General features: G+C 44.9%; 2 protein-coding genes and 1 long non-coding RNA gene across 13 annotated transcripts in view; 2 read left to right on the top strand and 1 right to left on the bottom strand.

Annotated features, from left to right (window-relative positions):
• LOC308184797 (uncharacterized protein) overlaps nt 1–18,036 on the top strand; it is a 383,809-nt gene that overhangs the window by 173,605 nt on the left and 192,168 nt on the right. The window lies entirely within an intron of this gene.
• Nucleotides 1–18,036, bottom strand: part of LOC308184712 (rapamycin-insensitive companion of mTOR-like) — a 221,699-nt gene that overhangs the window by 132,588 nt on the left and 71,075 nt on the right. For 8 of the 11 annotated variants that reach the window (XM_080572055.1, XM_080572052.1, XM_080572057.1 and 5 more), the window contains exon 3: nt 16,380–16,477. In XM_080572055.1, the coding sequence (XP_080428181.1) occupies nt 16,380–16,477 (98 nt within the window). Of the gene's footprint in view, nt 1–14,518; nt 15,441–15,633; nt 15,675–16,379; nt 16,478–18,036 lie in introns of all 11 variants that reach the window. The other 3 variants (XM_080572058.1, XM_080572061.1, XM_080572059.1) reach the window with 3 other exon arrangements.
• The window catches only part of LOC308184893, a 470,974-nt gene continuing 462,017 nt past the window's right edge, over nt 9,080–18,036 (top strand). Inside the window, exon 1 of the long non-coding RNA XR_013943011.1 lies at nt 9,080–9,470. This is a non-coding gene — a long non-coding RNA (uncharacterized lncRNA). The remainder of the gene's footprint in view (nt 9,471–18,036) is intronic.

Below are 18,036 nucleotides of genomic sequence, written 5' to 3'. Positions count from 1 at the left end.
AGCATGTAAAACATGTGCATTCAAAAAGACAGCTTGTGTAAGAGTTTTGAAGCAAAGGTCCACTAGTGGTCCACTGTCACATTTCACCATGACAGCTGAGGCACAGAAAAAAATGAGAAGGAATTGCAAATGGTAAGTGACCCACAGCTGACATTCAGCCTGACCTGCCATTGATTCAACAGGATTTGTGTTTTTCTTTTTATTGTACCACAGAAAATCAGTGCAAAGGTTGAATTTACACCCATAAACTGTAGCAACGTCTGAACATTTCAACCTCATCTGTCAGTTTTGAGCACAAGACTGAGGATTTACAAGTACAGTTTTTAAGTCCAAAACCATTCTCAAAAACAACAGTCTAGTGCATGCAAATGTTTTAACCTCTTGTCCTGGTTCCAGTTAGGACAGAGTTAATATTCCTCCTAGTAGCTGGTAGGGTGCTATGTTTTGGATTAGGATGAGAAGAGCGCTGATAACATGCTGATGTTTTAATTGTTGCAGAGCAGTGTTTACACCAGGCCAAGGACTTTTCGGCTTCTCGCTCTGTCCTGCCAGCGAGCAGGCTGGGGGTGCAGCAGGAGCTGGGAGGGGACAGACCCAGGACAGCTGACCCAAACTGGCCAAAGGGGTATTCCATACCATCTGACGTCATGCTAAACAATATATAGGGGTGGCTGGCCAGGGTGGGGGGGCCGGCTGCTCGGGGATAGGCTGGGCATCGGTCAGCGGGTGGTGAGCAATTGCATTGTGCATCACTTGTTTCGTACACATTAGTAGTAGTAGTAGTAGTATCATTATGATTATTATTTTCCTTTCTTTCCTGCCCTAATAAACTTTCTTTATCTCTACCCACAGGCTTCACTTTCCCGTTTCTCTCCCCCATCCCAGAGAGGGAGGGGGGAGGGTGAGCGAACGGCTGTGTGGTGTTTAGCTGCTGGCTGGGTTAAACCAGCTCAGCAAGTGTGCAATTAGTGAATACCACTGTTCTGAAATTATTTAAATATATCAAACACTATACCCATTTATTATTAAACCCATTTTATTAGCATGATGGTTCAAATTCAAACTATATTTAGGTTAAAACAGGAGGAACCTAAGTTCTAAACTAAGCTTCCTTAGTTTAGCTTTAAGTTTTTAAGGAGGAACCTATAGACCGTGATGAGGTCTCCCCTCAGCCTCCTCTTCTCCAGGCTGAACAGGCCAAGTGACCTCAGTTGCTCCTCGTATGTCTTCCCCTCTAGGCCCTTCACCATCTTTGTAGCCCTTCTCTGGACACTCTCCAATAGTTTCACGTCCTTTTTGTACTGTGGTGCCCAGAACTGCACACAGTACTCGAGTTGAAGCTGCACCTCACTGAGCACGGAGTGGAGTGGGACAATCACTTCCCTCAACCGGCTAGCAGTGCCGTGCTTTATGCACCCCAGGATACGGTTGGGTCATTTGGCTGCCAGGGCACACTGTTTATTCATGTTCAAATTGACGTAAACCAAAATCCCCAGTTCCCTTTCTGTGGGGCTGCTCTCCAGCCTCTCATCCCCCAGTCTGTACATATACCCAGGGCTGCCCCTTCCCAGGTGCAGTATCTGGCACTTGCTCTTCTTGAACTTCATATTGTTGGTGATTGCCCAGCTCTCTAATGTGTCAAGATCTCTCTGCAAGGCCTCTCCACCCTCAATGAAGTCAACAGCTCCTCCCAATTTAGTATCATCTCCAAACTCACTCAAAACACCTTTTAGTGATTTATGAAAACATTGAAAAGAACTGGCTCTAAAATGGAGCCCTAGGGAACCCTACTACTGACTGGCTGCCAGCCTGATGTAACACCATTTACTATAAGTCTTCGAGCCCAAAAGTTTTTGATACAATGTTAAATGAACAGGGATAACACAGAATCTTTGACCATATGATTTAACATTAGCACAAAATGATACTTATTCTAAGCCAGACAGTGACTAACTTTTAAGGTTTTTTTTGCATGTTTACTGTCAGCTGAGTTTTTCATGCTGCTTGGATGAATCATACCAATATAAGTAACACATCAACATGTCTTAGAAAGAGTAGCTCAAAACAACAAAACCACAGGAGTCACAAAATAAATGCAGACAGACTGTTCAAATTTATACTAGATAGAACGGTCACAGCAATTAATGGAATATCAAATTACTTATATGACTAAAATGCAATTATTACACTGTAATTTTAGAAATACAGTTTGAATAGCCATTGGTAATACTTATGAGGGAATTACTCAGTAGATTCTAGTCTCAAGAGAAGCCTTTACTGAAACTCTAGACTCTGGATTTAGACCCATTTGCTCTCTAAGCTTGTTCCACAGCTGAATGCCCCTAAGCACATGTTCTGTTCCCATTTGCTACATATTTCATCAAGAGGCATCGAGTTTTAACCATATTGTTACAGGTACTGGGATCAATATTAGTCAGTCAATACTGTATTCAGATTCTAAGCTACTGTGGTTTTCCAAAGGATGGATGTTGTGGTTTAACCCAGCTGGCAGCTAAGCACCACACAGCCGTTCGCTCACCCTCCCCCCTCCCTCTCTGGGATGGGGGAAAGAATCAGGAAAATGAAGCCTGTGGGTTGAGATAGAGACAGTTTATTAGGGCAGGAAAAATAATAATAATAATGATAATGGTACTACTAATCATACTGTGTACAAACAAGTGATGCACAATGCAATTGCTCACCACCCGCTGACCAATGTCCAGCCTATCCCCGAGCAGCCAGTCCTCCCACCCCAGCCAGCCACCCCTATATATTGTTCAGCATGACGTCAGATGGTATGGAATACCCCTTTGGCCAGTTTGGGTCAGCTGTCCTGGGTCTGTCCCCTCCCAGCTCCTGCTGCACCCCCAGCCTGCTCGCTGGCAGGACAGAGCGAGAAGCCGAAAAGTCCTTGGCCTGGTGTAAACACTGCTCTGCAACAATTAAAACATCATGGTGTTTTCAACATTCTTCTCATCCTAAATCCCAAACATAGCACCCTACCAGCTACTAGGAAGAAAATTAACTCTATCCTAGCTAAAACCAGGACATATATCCACCCCTTATTCCATACCATTTATATCACGCTCAGATTACACCCTTTCCAATACATTCCAATTAATCACCATTTTCATCTATGGTATATAGAATGTCCACTGAGTTTGCATAGTCCGTGACTGACTTCGGGCTCCATCTGTCACAGCAGTCTTTCAGGGCAGAAGAGATGGTGTGTGATGTTGGATTGTCACACGTTGAAGCCCATTCTCGTTCCATCACATCTCTGTGCTTGGCCATTTCTATCAAAATTCATTCGTTATTATCTGCGTGGCTGTTACTGTGATACCGTTAACAGGATGTTGACATTCAGCAATCATGGTAGTGATGACATACAGTATTATATAATAATTAACATACTACAATTCAACTCATGGGCTATTCTCACCCAGTATTAAATCCCCTTGAGGTACACACCGGACCTCCCCATTCTTTTGCATTACCCACCAAGTGCATCCAGGTCCCTGAGCAAAAGCAATCCCACGAATGGGTTTGCCTTTTCCTGAGGCAGGAGTAGCCCAGACTGTTTTACCCAGCATGTTTCTTACGTGCACTACAGGAACTTTATCCCCTTCTACAGTGCGTAACTGGTTTGACTGGGCAGGTCCAGCTCGGTTGGCAGATCCCCTAGTATTGACTAACCAGGTGGCCTTTGCCAAATGCGTATCCCAATGTTTGAATGTCCCAGCACCCATTGCTTTCAGTGTAGTCTTTAACAGTCCATTGTATCGTTCAACTTTCCCGGAGGCTGGTGCATGATAGGGGATGTGATACACCCACTCAATACCATGTTCTTTGGCCCAAGTGTCTATAAGGTTGTTTCGGAAATGAGTCCCGTTGTCTGACTCAATTCTCTCTGGGGTGCCATGTCGCCATAGGACTTGCTTTTCAAGGCCCAGGATAGTGTTCCGGGCGGTGGCATGGGGCACAGGATATGTTTCCAGCCATCCGGTGGTTGCTTCCACCATTGTAAGTACGTGGCGCTTGCCGTTGCGGGTTTGAGGGAGTGTGATGTAATCAATCTGCCAGGCCTCTCCATATTTATATTTCAGCCATCGTCCTCCATACCAAAGAGGCTTTGACCGTTTGGCTTGCTTGATTGCAGCACATGTTTCACAGTCATGAATAACCTGTGCTATAGTGTCCATGGTCAGGTCCACCCCTCGATCACGAGCCCATCTGTATGTAGCATCTCTACCTTGATGGCCTGAGGTGTCATGGGCCCATCGGGCTATAAATAATTCACCTTTATGTTGCCAGTCCAGGTCCACCTGAGCCACTTCAATCTTAGCAGCCTGATCCACCTGCTGCTTGTTTTGATGTTCTTCAGTAGCCCGATTCTTGGGCACATGAGCATCTACATGGCGTACCTTTACAACCAGGTTCTCTACCCGGGCAGCAATATCTTGCCACAATGCAGCAGCCCAGATGGGTTTGCCCCTGCGCTGCCAGTTGTTCTGCTTCCATTGCTGTAACCACCCCCACAGGGCATTTGCTACCATCCATGAATCAGTATAGAGATAGAGAACTGGCCACTTTTCTCGTTCAGCAATATCTAAAGCCAGCTGGATGGCTTTCACTTCTGCAAACTGACTCGATTCAACTTCTCCCTCAGCAGCTTCTGCAACTCGTCGTGTAGGACTCCATACAGCAGCTTTCCATCTCCGATGCTTTCCCACAATACGACAGGACCCATCAGTGAACAGGGCATATTTCTTCTCATTTTCCGGTAGCTTGTTGTACAGTGGGGCTTCTTCAGCACGGGCCACCTCCTCAGCCTGGAGAAGAGGAGGCTGAGGGGAGACCTCATCACGGTCTATAGGTTCCTCGCGAGGGGGAGTGGAGGGGAAGGCACCGAGCTATTCTCCTTAATCACCAGTGATAGGACCCACGGGAATGGTGTCAAGCTGAGGCAGGGGAGGTTTAGGCTAGACATCAGGAAGAGGTTCTTCACCGAGAGGGTGATCGCACACTGGAACAGGCTCCCCAGGGAAGCAGTCACTGCACCAAGCCTGTCTGAATTTAAGAAGCGTTTGGACTGTGCACTTAGTCACATGGTCTAAACTTTTGGGTAGATCTTTGTGGTGCCAGAAGTTGGACTCAATGATCCTTCTGGGTCCCTTCCAAGTCGGGATATTCTATGATTCTATGATCCTCCTCCAGAGATATCCCAAAATATTTGCATTCTGGCCAGTCCATAATCACTTCCAAGGCTACTGGGTGACTGGGTGTCCTCGTTCCAGTTAGGACAGAGTTAATATTCCTCCTAGTAGCTGGTAGGGTGCTATGTTTTGGATTAGGATGAGAAGAGCGCTGATAACATGCTGATGTTTTAATTGTTGCAGAGCAGCGATTACACCAAGCCAAGGACTTGTCAGCTTCTCGCTCTGTCCTGCCAGCGAGCAGGCTAGGGGTGCAGCAGGAGCTGGGAGGGGACAGACCCAGGACAGCTGACCCAAACTGGCCAAAGGGGTATTCCATACCATCTGACGTCATGCTAAACAATATATAGGGGTGGCTGGCCGGGGTGGGGGGCCGGCTGCTCGGGGATAGGCTGGGCATCGGTCAGCGGGTGGTGAGCAATTGCATTGTGCATCACTTGTTTCGTACACATTATTATTATTAATACTATTATCATTATCACTATTATTATTATTATTGTTATTATTATATTCCTGTCTTAATAAACTGTCTTTATCTCAACTCACAGGCTTCACTTTCCCGTTTCTCTCCCCCATCCCAGAGAGGGAGGGGGGAGGGAGAGCGAACGGCTGTGTGGTGTTTAGCTGCCAGCCGGGTTAAACCACAACACGGGTTTCCTATTCAAGCCCGCTGAGTATTCGGTGCAACCCACTTGCTCCATGTAGCATCAGTTGCATGATGTGTAGAGGGGACCCTTCCTTTGAACATCCAGCCTAGTACCAGCAGTCGGGGTGCCAGGAGGAGCTGTGCTGCAGTGCCGACCACTTCCGAAGCAGATCGAACTCCTTCATATGCTGCCAATATCTCCTTTTCAGTTGGAGTATAGCGGGCCTCAGATCCTCTGTATCCCCGACTCCGAAACCCCAGGGGTCGACCTCGAGTTTCCCCAGGCTCTTTCTGCCAGAGGCTCCAGGTGGGACCATTCTCCCTGGCTGCGGTGTAGAGCACATTCTTTACATCTGGTCCTGTTCGGACTGGCCCGAGGGCTACTGCATGAACTATTTCCTGCTTAATTTGTTCAAAGGCTTGTCGTTGCTCAGGGCCCCATTTGAAATCATTCTTCTTACGGGTTACTTGGTAGAGCAGGTTTACAAGCAGGCTGTAATTTGGAATGTTCATTGTCCATAACCCCATGACACCTAGGAAAGTTTGTGTTTCTTTTTTGCTAGTTGGTGGAGACATAGCTGTTATTTTGTTGATCACATCCATTGGGATTTGACGACGTCCATCTTGCCATTTTATTCCTAAAAACTGGATCTATTGTGCAGGTCCTTTATTTTGTTTTATGGCAAAACCACCCTTCAGAAGGATTTGGACTATTTTCTTCCATTTCTCGAAAACTTCCTCTGCAGTGTCACCCCACACAATGATGCCATCGATGTACTGCAGGTGTTCAGGAGCTTCCCCCTGCTCCAGCGCAGACTGGATCAGTCCATGGCAAATGCTAGGGCTGTGTTTCCACCCCTGGGGCAGTCGATTCCAAGTGTACTGGATACCCCTCCAAGTGAAAGCAAACTGTGGCCTGCACTGTGCTGCTAGAGGGATGGAGAAAAATGCATTAGCGATATCAATTGTGGCATACCACTTGGCTGCCTTTGATTCCAGTTCATACTGGAGTTCTAGCATGTCCGGCACTGCAGCACTCAGCGGTGGCGTGACTTCGTTCAGGCCCCGATAGTCCACTGTTAGTCTCCACTCACCATTAGACTTTCGCACTGGCCATATGGGACTATTAAAAGGTAAATGAGTCTTGCTGATCACTCCTTGGCTCTCCAGTTGACGAATTAGCTTATGGATGGGACTCAGGGAGTCTCGGTTGGTGCGATATTGCTGCCGGTGCACAGATGTGGTAGCGATTGGCACCTGCTGTTCCTCGACCCTCAGCAACCCCACAACAGAAGGGTCCTCTGAGAGACCGGGCAAGGTAGACAACTATTTAATGTCCTCTGTCTCTAAGGCAGCTATGCCAAAAGCCCACCAGAGCCCTTTTGGGTCCTTGAAATATCCTCTCCTATGATAGTCTGGTCACTGCGAGGACAGTGTGAGAAGATGAAAAGTCCTTGGCTTAGTGTAAGCACTGCTCTGCAACAATTAAAACATTAGGGTGTTATCAACATTCTTCTCATCCTAAATCCAAAACACAGTACACTACCAGCTACTAAGTCTATGCCAAGGATGCACGGAGCATCCGGGCCAGTCACAATACGGTGCTTTTGCCACTCAATTCCAGTTAGACTCACGTCAGCCTCCAATACAGTTAACTGCTGGGATCCCCCCGTCACACCATAAATACAGATGGGCTCTGGCCCTTTATAGCTTGATGGCATTATAGTACGCTGTGCACCGGTGTCTACTAAAGCCTTATACTTCTGTGTGTCTGACGTGCCAGGCCACCGAATCCACACAGTCCAATAAACTCGATTGTCCCTTTCCTCCCCCTGGCTGGAGGCAGGGCCCCTCTAGTCCTGGTCAGAATCTTCATTTCTGTTTCTGGAGGACTGCCTGCTGGAAGTTGGAACAGCAAACTTCCCAGAGACCCCCTTTTTCCGATTGTTTTCCTTTGCAACTCACGTACCCGTGCCTCTAGGGTCGCAGTAGATTTTCCATCCCACTTTCTCCTGTCCTCTCCATGGTCACGTAGGTAAAACTACAGGGTGGCATGGGGTGTATAGCCACTATATCTTCCTTGCATGGATGGATGCTTACTCCTGATAGCTGAGACACTGGTTTTTACAGGTGGGGGGGAAGATAAATTCTCTTTAAGTTGGTGGACCTCTTCAGAAAGTTTCTCCAAAGTATTCTCTTTTAGCTGGTGGAACTCTTGAGAAAGGTTCTCCACAGCCGAGACGCAGGCCTGTAGGGAAGAGGAGAGACTTTCTTCGTGCTGCTGGAGTTGTTTAGCCACTTCATCCACTGTGGGTTCCTCATCCTCTTTCCAGGCCATTACTGCCAATGAGCTGGCATATGATGATGGTGCACTCCGTACAAACTTCCGCCACGTGGGTTGTGAACACTTGACTTCATCTGGATCTGTGGATGTTTGTGCGTCGTCTAGGTCCTTATAAATCACCTCCCGTACGGCTAATTCCCTCAGGTACTGGATTCCCTTCTCCATAGTGGTCCACTTGCCTGGTAGACATACAAGTTCTTCCTTGAAGGGATACCTTTCCTGCACAGCTGACAGGAGACGCCTCCAGAGACTGCGAGATCGTGCTCCATCTCCAATTGCTTTGTCAATGCATGCGTCCCTAGCAAGGGATCCCAGCCGCCTGGCTTCCCTGCCCTCTAATTCCACACAATCGGCCCCGGTGTCCCAGCACCGGAGCTGCCAGGTGACAAGCTGCTCACCTATGCAGCAACCAAAATCTTTTCGCACATCTCGTAGCTCACGCTGGTATAGGTTTCGGGTAGTTGTTGTTTTTGCGACATCTTCATCTTCATCCTCCTGTTCCTCTGATGGCCCGGCATCGTCTTCTCTATACTTAGTCTTAGCAGAAGTTTCTCTGCGTTCTAAACAATCTGACTCTCTATACCATTTTTTCATCTTGGTTACAGGGGCAACTTGCACTGCTACAGCTCGTTTCTCTGACCCAGCCACAGGGCCTGCCACAGGGGTTGGTACAGACATAGGGCCCGCCACAGGGGCTGGAACAACCGCTGGGCCTGTCACAGGGGTTGGAGAGGCCGCAGGGGCTGGAGCGGCCGCAGGGTGCATTGTAGGGTTTGGAGTGGCCCTTGGGCCTGTCACAGGACTTGATTGTGATAAATTAGCGGGTGTTTGTTCATTGTCTTTAAAAGGAATTCAGAGGATCTTCTGAGAAGATAAGGTTTTGCAATTTACGACCTTGTTAAGGGGGAAGACTAAGCAAGTACATAGTGGGGAGGGGGTGTTGGATAAACATCCTTGGTAAAACAAAGACTCTGTGAAATACTGTTTCCCGCTTCACTACCCTCCCCCTTGAACACGAGCACAACGCATGATCATTGAAAGAAAAACAACGACCCCCAACAACGAACTGCGCAGCTTCAGAAGGTTCAACAAGTCCTGACAAGCCGAAACTTGGATGCTATAAAATGGCGACACTGAAAAGGGAAAGTTGCGTGCTGTGGTGGAGCGGAGACTCCCCAGCCGCCCAGCGCTGTTTTGCTTGTGCCTGCTTACTTAATTAATAAAATATTTCTGATAGACCAAGAAAGGAGTGTCCACAGGGTCTGTCACTAGGGTTATAGTGGCATCGATTGCAGCTCGATAGGCACAGGCCAGACCCCAGCACGTTGCAGTGATTTGTGTCACTTTGGAATTGCCAGAGTGATCACACCCCTTTTTCAAGCATTCTAGCAGTTTTTTAGGATTTTGTAGTCGTTCAGGGGTGAATTTCCAAAGCACTGGATGTGCCCACTGCTCTAGAAACCTGCCCATATCCTCCCACACTCCCTGCCACTCGCAACTATCCTGCCTCAGGACAGATCTCTGGATGGCATTCCTAAGTAGTTGTTTAATATTAAACAAAATCTGAAGCGCATTCAGGAGACATAACAACAAGAGCAGGCTGGTCTGAGTATCCCAAGGATATTCAAAATCTTTAAGAACTATCGTAACTAGTCCGGAGGATAAGAGGGGGGTGAAGGAGAAAGAGAGAGTGAATAAGTAGGAAAAAATATCTCTCCCTGTCCCCTCCACAGATTGGCTCCCTGAAGAAAAAAGGTAATATAGGTGTAATTATTAATAGTTTCTGAGATATGGTTTCCAAAGTATGGAGTCGGCGACAGTGCTGAGTACACATACCAGGTTAGTCTGATGACCAGCAACTTTATCATACCATATGCCAGTGTTACACCGCACAGTAAAATAATGATCTTAAACCAGGGCCCAGAAAGGATAAACAGCACGACAGGAAACACATACAGTAAGTAATGTGCAATATAACTCAATTTGGAAAACAGGCACAGCAGACTTGAGATCAAAGCAATCAACATTGTGACTGGCAACTATTAAGCAGGTCCAATACTTATACCAATTTTAGTTTAACACACTCAGGTCAAATCTGTCGATATCTCAACCCTTCAAGCCCCACGTTGGGCGCCAAAAGGACTGTTGTGGTTTAACCCGGCTGGCAGCTAAACACCACACAGCCGTTCGCTCACCCTCCCCCCTCCCTCTCTGGGATGGGGGAGAGAAACGGGAAAGTGAAGCCTGTGGGTAGAGATAAAGAAAGTTTATTAGGGCAGGAAAGAAAGGAAAATAATAATCATAATGATACTACTACTACTACTACTAATGTGTACAAACAAGTGATGCACAATGCAATTGCTCACCACCCGCTGACCGATGCCCAGCCTATCCCCGAGCAGCCGGCCCCCCCCACCCCGGCCAGCCACCCCTATATATTGTTTAGCATGACGTCAGATGGTATGGAATACCCCTTTGGCCAGTTTGGGTCAGCTGTCCTGGGTCTGTCCCCTCCCAGCTCCTGCTGCACCCCCAGCCTGCTCGCTGGCAGGACAGAGCGAGAAGCCGAAAAGTCCTTGGCCTGGTGTAAACACTGCTCTGCAACAATTAAAACATCAGCATGTTATCAGCGCTCTTCTCATCCTAATCCAAAACATAGCACCCTACCAGCTACTAGGAGGAAAATTAACTCTGTCCTAGCCAAAACCAGGACAACGGAGTGTGGTGGTTTTACCGTGCTAGGCAGCTGAACACCACAACCGCTCTCTCACTCCCCCTCCTTAGATGAGGAGGGGAAGAAGTAAAGGAAAGAACAGCTCACGGGTTGAGATAAGGATGATTTAATTAAAGGAAAAAAAAATAATTATTAAGGAAAGATTATTATTAATTAAACAATTTAACTAAACAATTTAACTAAACAATTAACAATTTAACTAAAGGGGGAAAAAAAAGGAAAGGGGAAAAGGGAGGGGGAAAGGGAAAACTAAACAAAAGAAGTAAAGGCTATGTGGAAGTGCAGAGGAAAGAAATTATTCTCTACGTCCCACAAATGAGCGATGCTTGACCACGTCCTTGAAGCAGGGCCTCAACGCACGTAGCCGGTGTTCGGGAGGAGGACAGACGTTTTCCCAACGAGAGCCCACCCCTCCCCTCTTCCTCCTTTTTCCACCTTTTATTGCTGAGTGTGACATCATATGGTATGGAATATCCCTTTGGTTGGTTTAGGTCAGCTGCCCTGGTGATGTTTCTTTTCTCACATCTTTGCCCACCCCTAGGGGAGTTAGGGAGAGTCCTGATGCTGTGCCAGCACTGCTCAGCAGCAGACACAACACTGGTGTGATACTATTGCTGTTTTAGCCAGGAGTGCAAAGCACAGCGCTGTATAGGCTGCTGCAGGGAAAGTTAACATCCCAGCCCGACCCAGTACATGGAGAAGACCCTAAAATGACAACAGAAGCTGAGCACGAAACAGTGCAAGGGATTACCAATCAGAGAGAGACTCTATGAAAGCCTCTGTAGCCCCAAACTCAATCCACATCCTAGCAAACTTCAGCTGTATAGTGAAAAGCTAACAGGTAAACTAAGCAGGGCAGTAGAACCTCATTAAATAATGATGGAATTAGATCTAAACAGACTGAAAATACTATTTTTCATACCACTGATGCTATTCAACTGCTACGGTCAAGCTAAAAATAATTGCCTCATTTTGTCCTTAAAAAAAATCTGTGTATGTTTTTTTCTGTTCATTATTTAAATACGCTTTTAGTTTTAAAAAGTATAAACGATCTCTCAGACACTAACAGTGGAATAAACCTTCTATAATACAGACTTCCAAATGAATAAATCAAATCCAAAAGATATTTTCCACTACATAAATGCAATTGTACAGTTCCTTCTGGTTAAAGCAATTTCTCTCTTACTACTTCTAATGGGGGGGGGGGGGGTGTAACATGACACCAAAGAAATAATGATGTTTTAGTATTAATCAGAAAAATTTGGGAAACCTCAAGGTGCTTGCCTTATCTGGCTGACCATATAAACGAAAGGTGAGTGAGCCACCTCACTGAAGCCAAAGGCACTGTCCTAGTTTTGGCTAGGATAGAGTTAATTTTCCTCCTAGTAGCTGGTAGGGTGCTATGTTTTGGATTAGGATGAGAAGAGCGCTGATAACATGCTGATGTTTTAATTGTTGCAGAGCAGTGTTTACACCAGGCCAAGGACTTTTCGGCTTCTTGCTCTGTCCTGCCAGCGGGCAGGCTGGGGGTGCAGCAGGAGCTGGGAGGGGACAGACCCAGGACAGCTGACCCAAACTGGCCAAAGGGGTATTCCATACCATCTGACGTCATGCTAAACAATATATAGGGGTGGCTGGCCGGGGTGGGGGGCCGGCTGCTCGGGGATAGGCTGGGCATCGGTCAGCGGGTGGTGAGCAATTGCATTGTGCATCACTTGTTTGTACACATTATTAGTAGTAGTACCATTATCGTTATTATTATTATTTTCCTTTCTTTTCTATCCTAATAAACTGCCTCTATCTCAACCCACAAGCTTTCATTTTAATATTTTTTTCGATTCCCTCCCCCAAAGTCTGTGCAAAAAAGCAGCCTGCATACAAGCGATGGATGAGAGGGATGTGTTAAGGCAGTACTGTCTGCTAGCAGCTGTGCATTTGGGCATTGATGGGGTGGTATCGGACTTGGAAAAAGGAGGTATTATCACTCGCATTCATTCCCCTTACACTTCTCCTGTCTGGACAGTGAAAAAGCCGAATGGATTGTGACTTACAATTGATTATAGGTGACTGAATGCCAATACCGCACCTTTTAACTGCCGCTGCGCCAAATATTGTGGAAATGGTAACTCAAATTCAGGAAGCATCACACCCATGGATGGCAACTTTAGACACTAAAGATATGTTTTTCATGATTCCGTTGCAGGAACATGATAAGGCTCAATTTGCTTTTCCTTGGAAAGGGATACAGTTTACCTTTAATAGGCTGTCTTAAGGATATCAACACTCCCCTACTGTTGCTCACAATGCCTTGGCAAAGGTTTTAGCAGAAATCCCCAGCCCACCAGGCATTGTAGTATATCAGTACATCAATGACATAGTGATAGGAGGGAAAAATGCAGAGGGAGTCAGACATGCCATGGAAGCTGCATGAGAAAAATTGAGAGCTTTGGAATTAGACATTCCTCCATCAAAATGTCAGGTGGCCGTGCAAGAGGTTAAGTTCCTGGGAGTCTGGTAGATTAAAGGAGACACTTCTATTCCTCCATACACCTTGGAGAAAATAGATAATGGGCAGAGTCCCTCTAGTACAAAGAACTTACAGCAAATTCTGGGATATTACTTACTGGCATAAGGATATCCCTGTTTTTTCTATCATTACCTGTCCCTTATACAATCTTCTTAGAAAAGGGAAATCATGGGACTGGACTAAACAGCACAAGGATGCATTAGAATTATTAATAAAAGAACTGAGGTTATTTCAACAGCTAGGTCCCTTACACACAACCAACCCTATTTGTGTAGAATGGGGATTCAGTGAACATGGTTCCCACTGTAATCTCTGGCAAAAGGGACCAGAAGGACCAGAGAGACCACTAGAGTTTAGCTCCCACTCTTCAATGACACCGTAACAAGATATTAGGATCTTGAAAAAGGCTTACTGTCTCTAGTGCAAGTGGTGAAATGGGTGGAACAGATAAGGAGAGAACAGAGTGTGATTATCTAGGGTCCTTTCCATCTCCTAGATATAGTTTGCAAGGGTATGGTACCACCTGCAGGAATTGCCCAGAAACCCACAGTCTGTAAATGGTATACCTATCTGGACAGTATCAATGAAATTATGCCTATTAAGGAAGGCAACATTAAGGTATCTAAATTGCAGAAAGATATAAACATTACCTTACTATTCCAAACCTCACCAAGCCAACCATTTCTGATTCAGGAGGCATATCCTCTAAGGAAGGTCAGCAATGCCAACACGCATTGGGACTGTTAACACTTTGCCTCCTCTGGAGAAAACCTCTTTCACCAGCTCTATGGGGATGGACCAAAAGGGAACTGAAAGATCATTGGCAATACCTCAAGACAGGGACTGTAGTTGAATGGACCCTGGAATAAATTTTCACGCCTTAAGTTACAGCACTCCAGAACCGAAGGATGTTGTATAACCTCACTGGACAGACTGAAGCACTGGCTAGTACAACTCGTGTTGGGTTGGAAGAATTAGGAGGTTAGCTGAACATATTTAATAAGGTGACAGATATAACAGATTCAGAATTGCCATTGATAAATACACTTACCGCAATAGTGCTAATAAATGATATTAGTGCCAGCAAAATGCTATCCCAGGTATTCCTCACCAAAGGGCAAAGACACAGAGCTTACCAAGAGGGCGTCCCTATCTTGGAGGAGGAGAAAGGAGCACAGCTCATCGATTGCCTCTTCTAGGTCTCCAATTTCTTCTCCCTCCCGCCACCCGCACGCCCCTATCTCTCTTCTTTTTTCTAACTTTTTTTTTTCCCCCTAACACTAACTCTTTCATATCCTAACCTTATCTGTTCCACCCCCTTGGGTGATGTTTAGCATGATATGGGTGGAGATTTGAGTACTATAGTCATATATGTTTAGCATGTACTTCATTAAGGTCATTATCATATTTGGGGGTGTTAACTTCAATATTTATTTTACACATAACGAAGCAAAAGGTTTTACTCCAGGCACCATGGCCTTCAAGATTCTGTTCTTCTGCCAAAACAGGGCTGTCCCCCCACCACAAGACTCCCGCCTTCAGCAACCTCTCATACTAAGCCTACAGACCTCCATCCACAAAAAGGTTGTATAAGAGAGAAGCAGGAGCAAGCTGCTTAATTCCCTTTGCCCAAGGCCAGTGCTTATCAGTGACACTAAGAAGTCTGACTATTCTCCACACACACCTACTTCAAAGATTATGATGTGTTTGTCCTTCTCATGTAATTTGGTCCCCCAAATCTGCCCTTGAGCATTTTTTCTTTCACTTGAGATTGTCTCAAAAATGTATAAGCAGCCTCCTGCTCATATTACTCAATTTTTTATTTTCATGTACAACAACAATAATTTCAACCATACTTTTCCCACCAAAGTTTCCACTGCTACCTTCTTTCCTGGCTATTGCCGATTGCAAAATCCATCCTGTGTCACTGAAACTTGTGTTTCATCTTCAGGCATGTAGCCCTATCTGTAACCCTATCAGAAAGGTGTAGAATTTACCAACTCCTTCTGTGTATCAGTACATCTGTTGAGGTAACAGGTACACTGAAGCTCTTATGTATCCTACCTCACTTAATGCAATGTACTTTTCCCTTGCCCAGCTGGAACACTGGTCCAACCCCCAACTATTCACTATGCTACAACACCCTTTTTCTAACTCACTACTCACCTCTCATCAGTCCTCTCTGCTCCTCTCCACCAGTTCTTCATCTACCAAAAAATGGTACTTGCTCTCATTCTGAAGGGCCTTTCATGGTCTCTTCCCTCAGCCTATCATCTCTCATTCTGCAGTAAGTTATTAATTCTTGCCTTCTGCCAGCTCCCAACACATCTATCAAACTTTCAGGCAAGTATCTTTCACATTCCAATGATTTGTAATCTTACAATTGGTAAAAGCACCTCAAAAATCAGCAATACAGACCATTTTTAGAAATTGACCCTTTAATTTATTTTCACTATCAAACCCGCAATGGAAGTTGACAGTTTCTAGTCTATCAGTGCCCAAGCCACTGCCTATCATGCTCATTGACATAGTCCTCCACCTCACCATACTTTGCCAGTTTACATCCAGAAATCTGTCATTTCACATTTTTGATTCAGCCTTGTGGATCAGGAACCAATCCTTTAGCTCTATTTGTACAACTTAACCCCTGAATTAGAAGATAATTCAGACTTCTAAACACTACAACACTACAAAAATTCAGCCAGTAAGGGACACAAACAAGTTTCAGCATAATTTTGCATTCACATATTTGCTTGTCCTTATTTGCTCCTTTCCTCTCCGACAGTATATAGATTTCCATGCACTGTTCCATGATACTAGACTGTTTTATGAATCTTCTGTACATCTGATATAGTATATATAAAATATTTTATCCATATGATCACTTGTTCTGACACCATTTGAGTACCTACCTTAGTAAAATTATTCAAGTGACCTAGTTTTCTCATATTTGAAATGCCTTGTAATTTGGCCACATTTTGGAGAATCTCTCTCATATTATCACAGGGTTCTGAAAAAAAAAAAAAAAGTTATTAGTAGACAATTAAAAAATTAGAAATCTAAACATGCATTCAACATGTAGTTTCCAAAGCATAACAGGTATTTTGCTGATCGTAATTAAGGATACAGATAATTTTCCTTCAAGAAATATCAATTGGATTTACATCTAGAACCAAAGCCAGATATACCTGAGTTCTCTCAAGTAAGTGCTAAATCACATGGAGGAGAGAGATTTCTATTTTAAAGGAGATTTTAACCAATATATTAGATTTACAATCGACAAAAATATCGATTTAATGATTCAAACTCCAGTCTTAGCATCTCATAACTGAACAGCCTTATTCTTAATTCCCCTGTAATTTAAAGACAAATAGTAAACAAAGACAGAAGTAAAAAGACAGCACTTAACTACCACACTACATGATTATTTTTTTCCCCTCCCCAAACAAAGGGTCGGTAGGACTTCTGCTTTCCATATTAACCTCTGTCCACAATCACCCTAAATTTACGAGAGGGCTGGGAATTTCCAGTGATATGAGAAGTGAACTACAAGGTAAGCAAGGTGACTGGGAACTTTTTATCCTCACCTTCTTCCTAAGGATACACAATTCGACATGTCCATGTACTCTCCAAACCAACAAAAAAAAGCAGCCCCAAAGGATTCAGATACCAGTTTATGAACCTACATTTTGCTGGGAAATGGAAAAGGACTACCAAATAGAGAAGACGATATCATCCTGTCTCTGGGAATAAGGCTGGTACAATACAGGCAGAGTACAAAAGCAACACAAAGTGGGGCTGGGCACAGCGATGCAAGCAGACCTACTGTAACAGAAACTGCAGTAAGCTCTGTACACGGTGGTATTGCAGTAGAACAGTTTTCAAAGAGATGTTTGATTGCCAGGATTGTTGTGGAGTCTTGTACTAGACATCATTATGTGATACGTGCTACAACAACACTGTCAACAGAACTGTAGTTTGAAATAAAATGCCAAGGCTACATTGGAGACATAAACAGATGAAAAGTATTGTTACCAAAAAAGAAAAAAATAAAAAGCATTGCATGAAATAAAGTCTTTAGAAAAAGCCAGGAGAAGAGTCCAAACACTGGACATCTGGAAAGCTGCAAAAGGAAGGGTTGTGTATGTGGTGCCACATACTAACTTTCAGTCAAAGAAACTTGCTTCCTACTGTAGTACGAACAGATATATCTGAAGCTTTGGAGTATAAATAAGAGATTTTTACTTTCCTGTTCATCCTGAAAGGATATCATAGACTCATAGAATCAAAGAATGGCTTGGGTTAGTCTTATGAAAATAAAATGAACATGAAAATAAAAAATTGAGTAATATGAGCAGGAGGCTGCTTATACATCTTTGAGACAATCTCAAGTGAAAGAAAAAATGCTCAAGGGCAGACTTATAAAGTCTTATGAGGAGCAGCTGAGGGACCTGGGGTTGTTTAGTCTGGAGAAGAGGAGGAGGCTCAGGGCAGACCTTATTGGGGAGACCCAGGGGAGACCTACAGCTACCTGAAAGGGAGTTGTGGGGAGCTGGGGGTCAGCCTCTT

This window comes from Anser brachyrhynchus (assembly GCF_964034855.1).
Source record: "Anser brachyrhynchus genome assembly, chromosome: W".
In the NCBI taxonomy this organism is placed as follows: Eukaryota; Metazoa; Chordata; class Aves; order Anseriformes; family Anatidae; genus Anser; species Anser brachyrhynchus.
The sequence above is the reverse complement of the archived record's forward strand: the minus strand, read 5'-3'. Positions and strand labels throughout refer to the sequence as shown.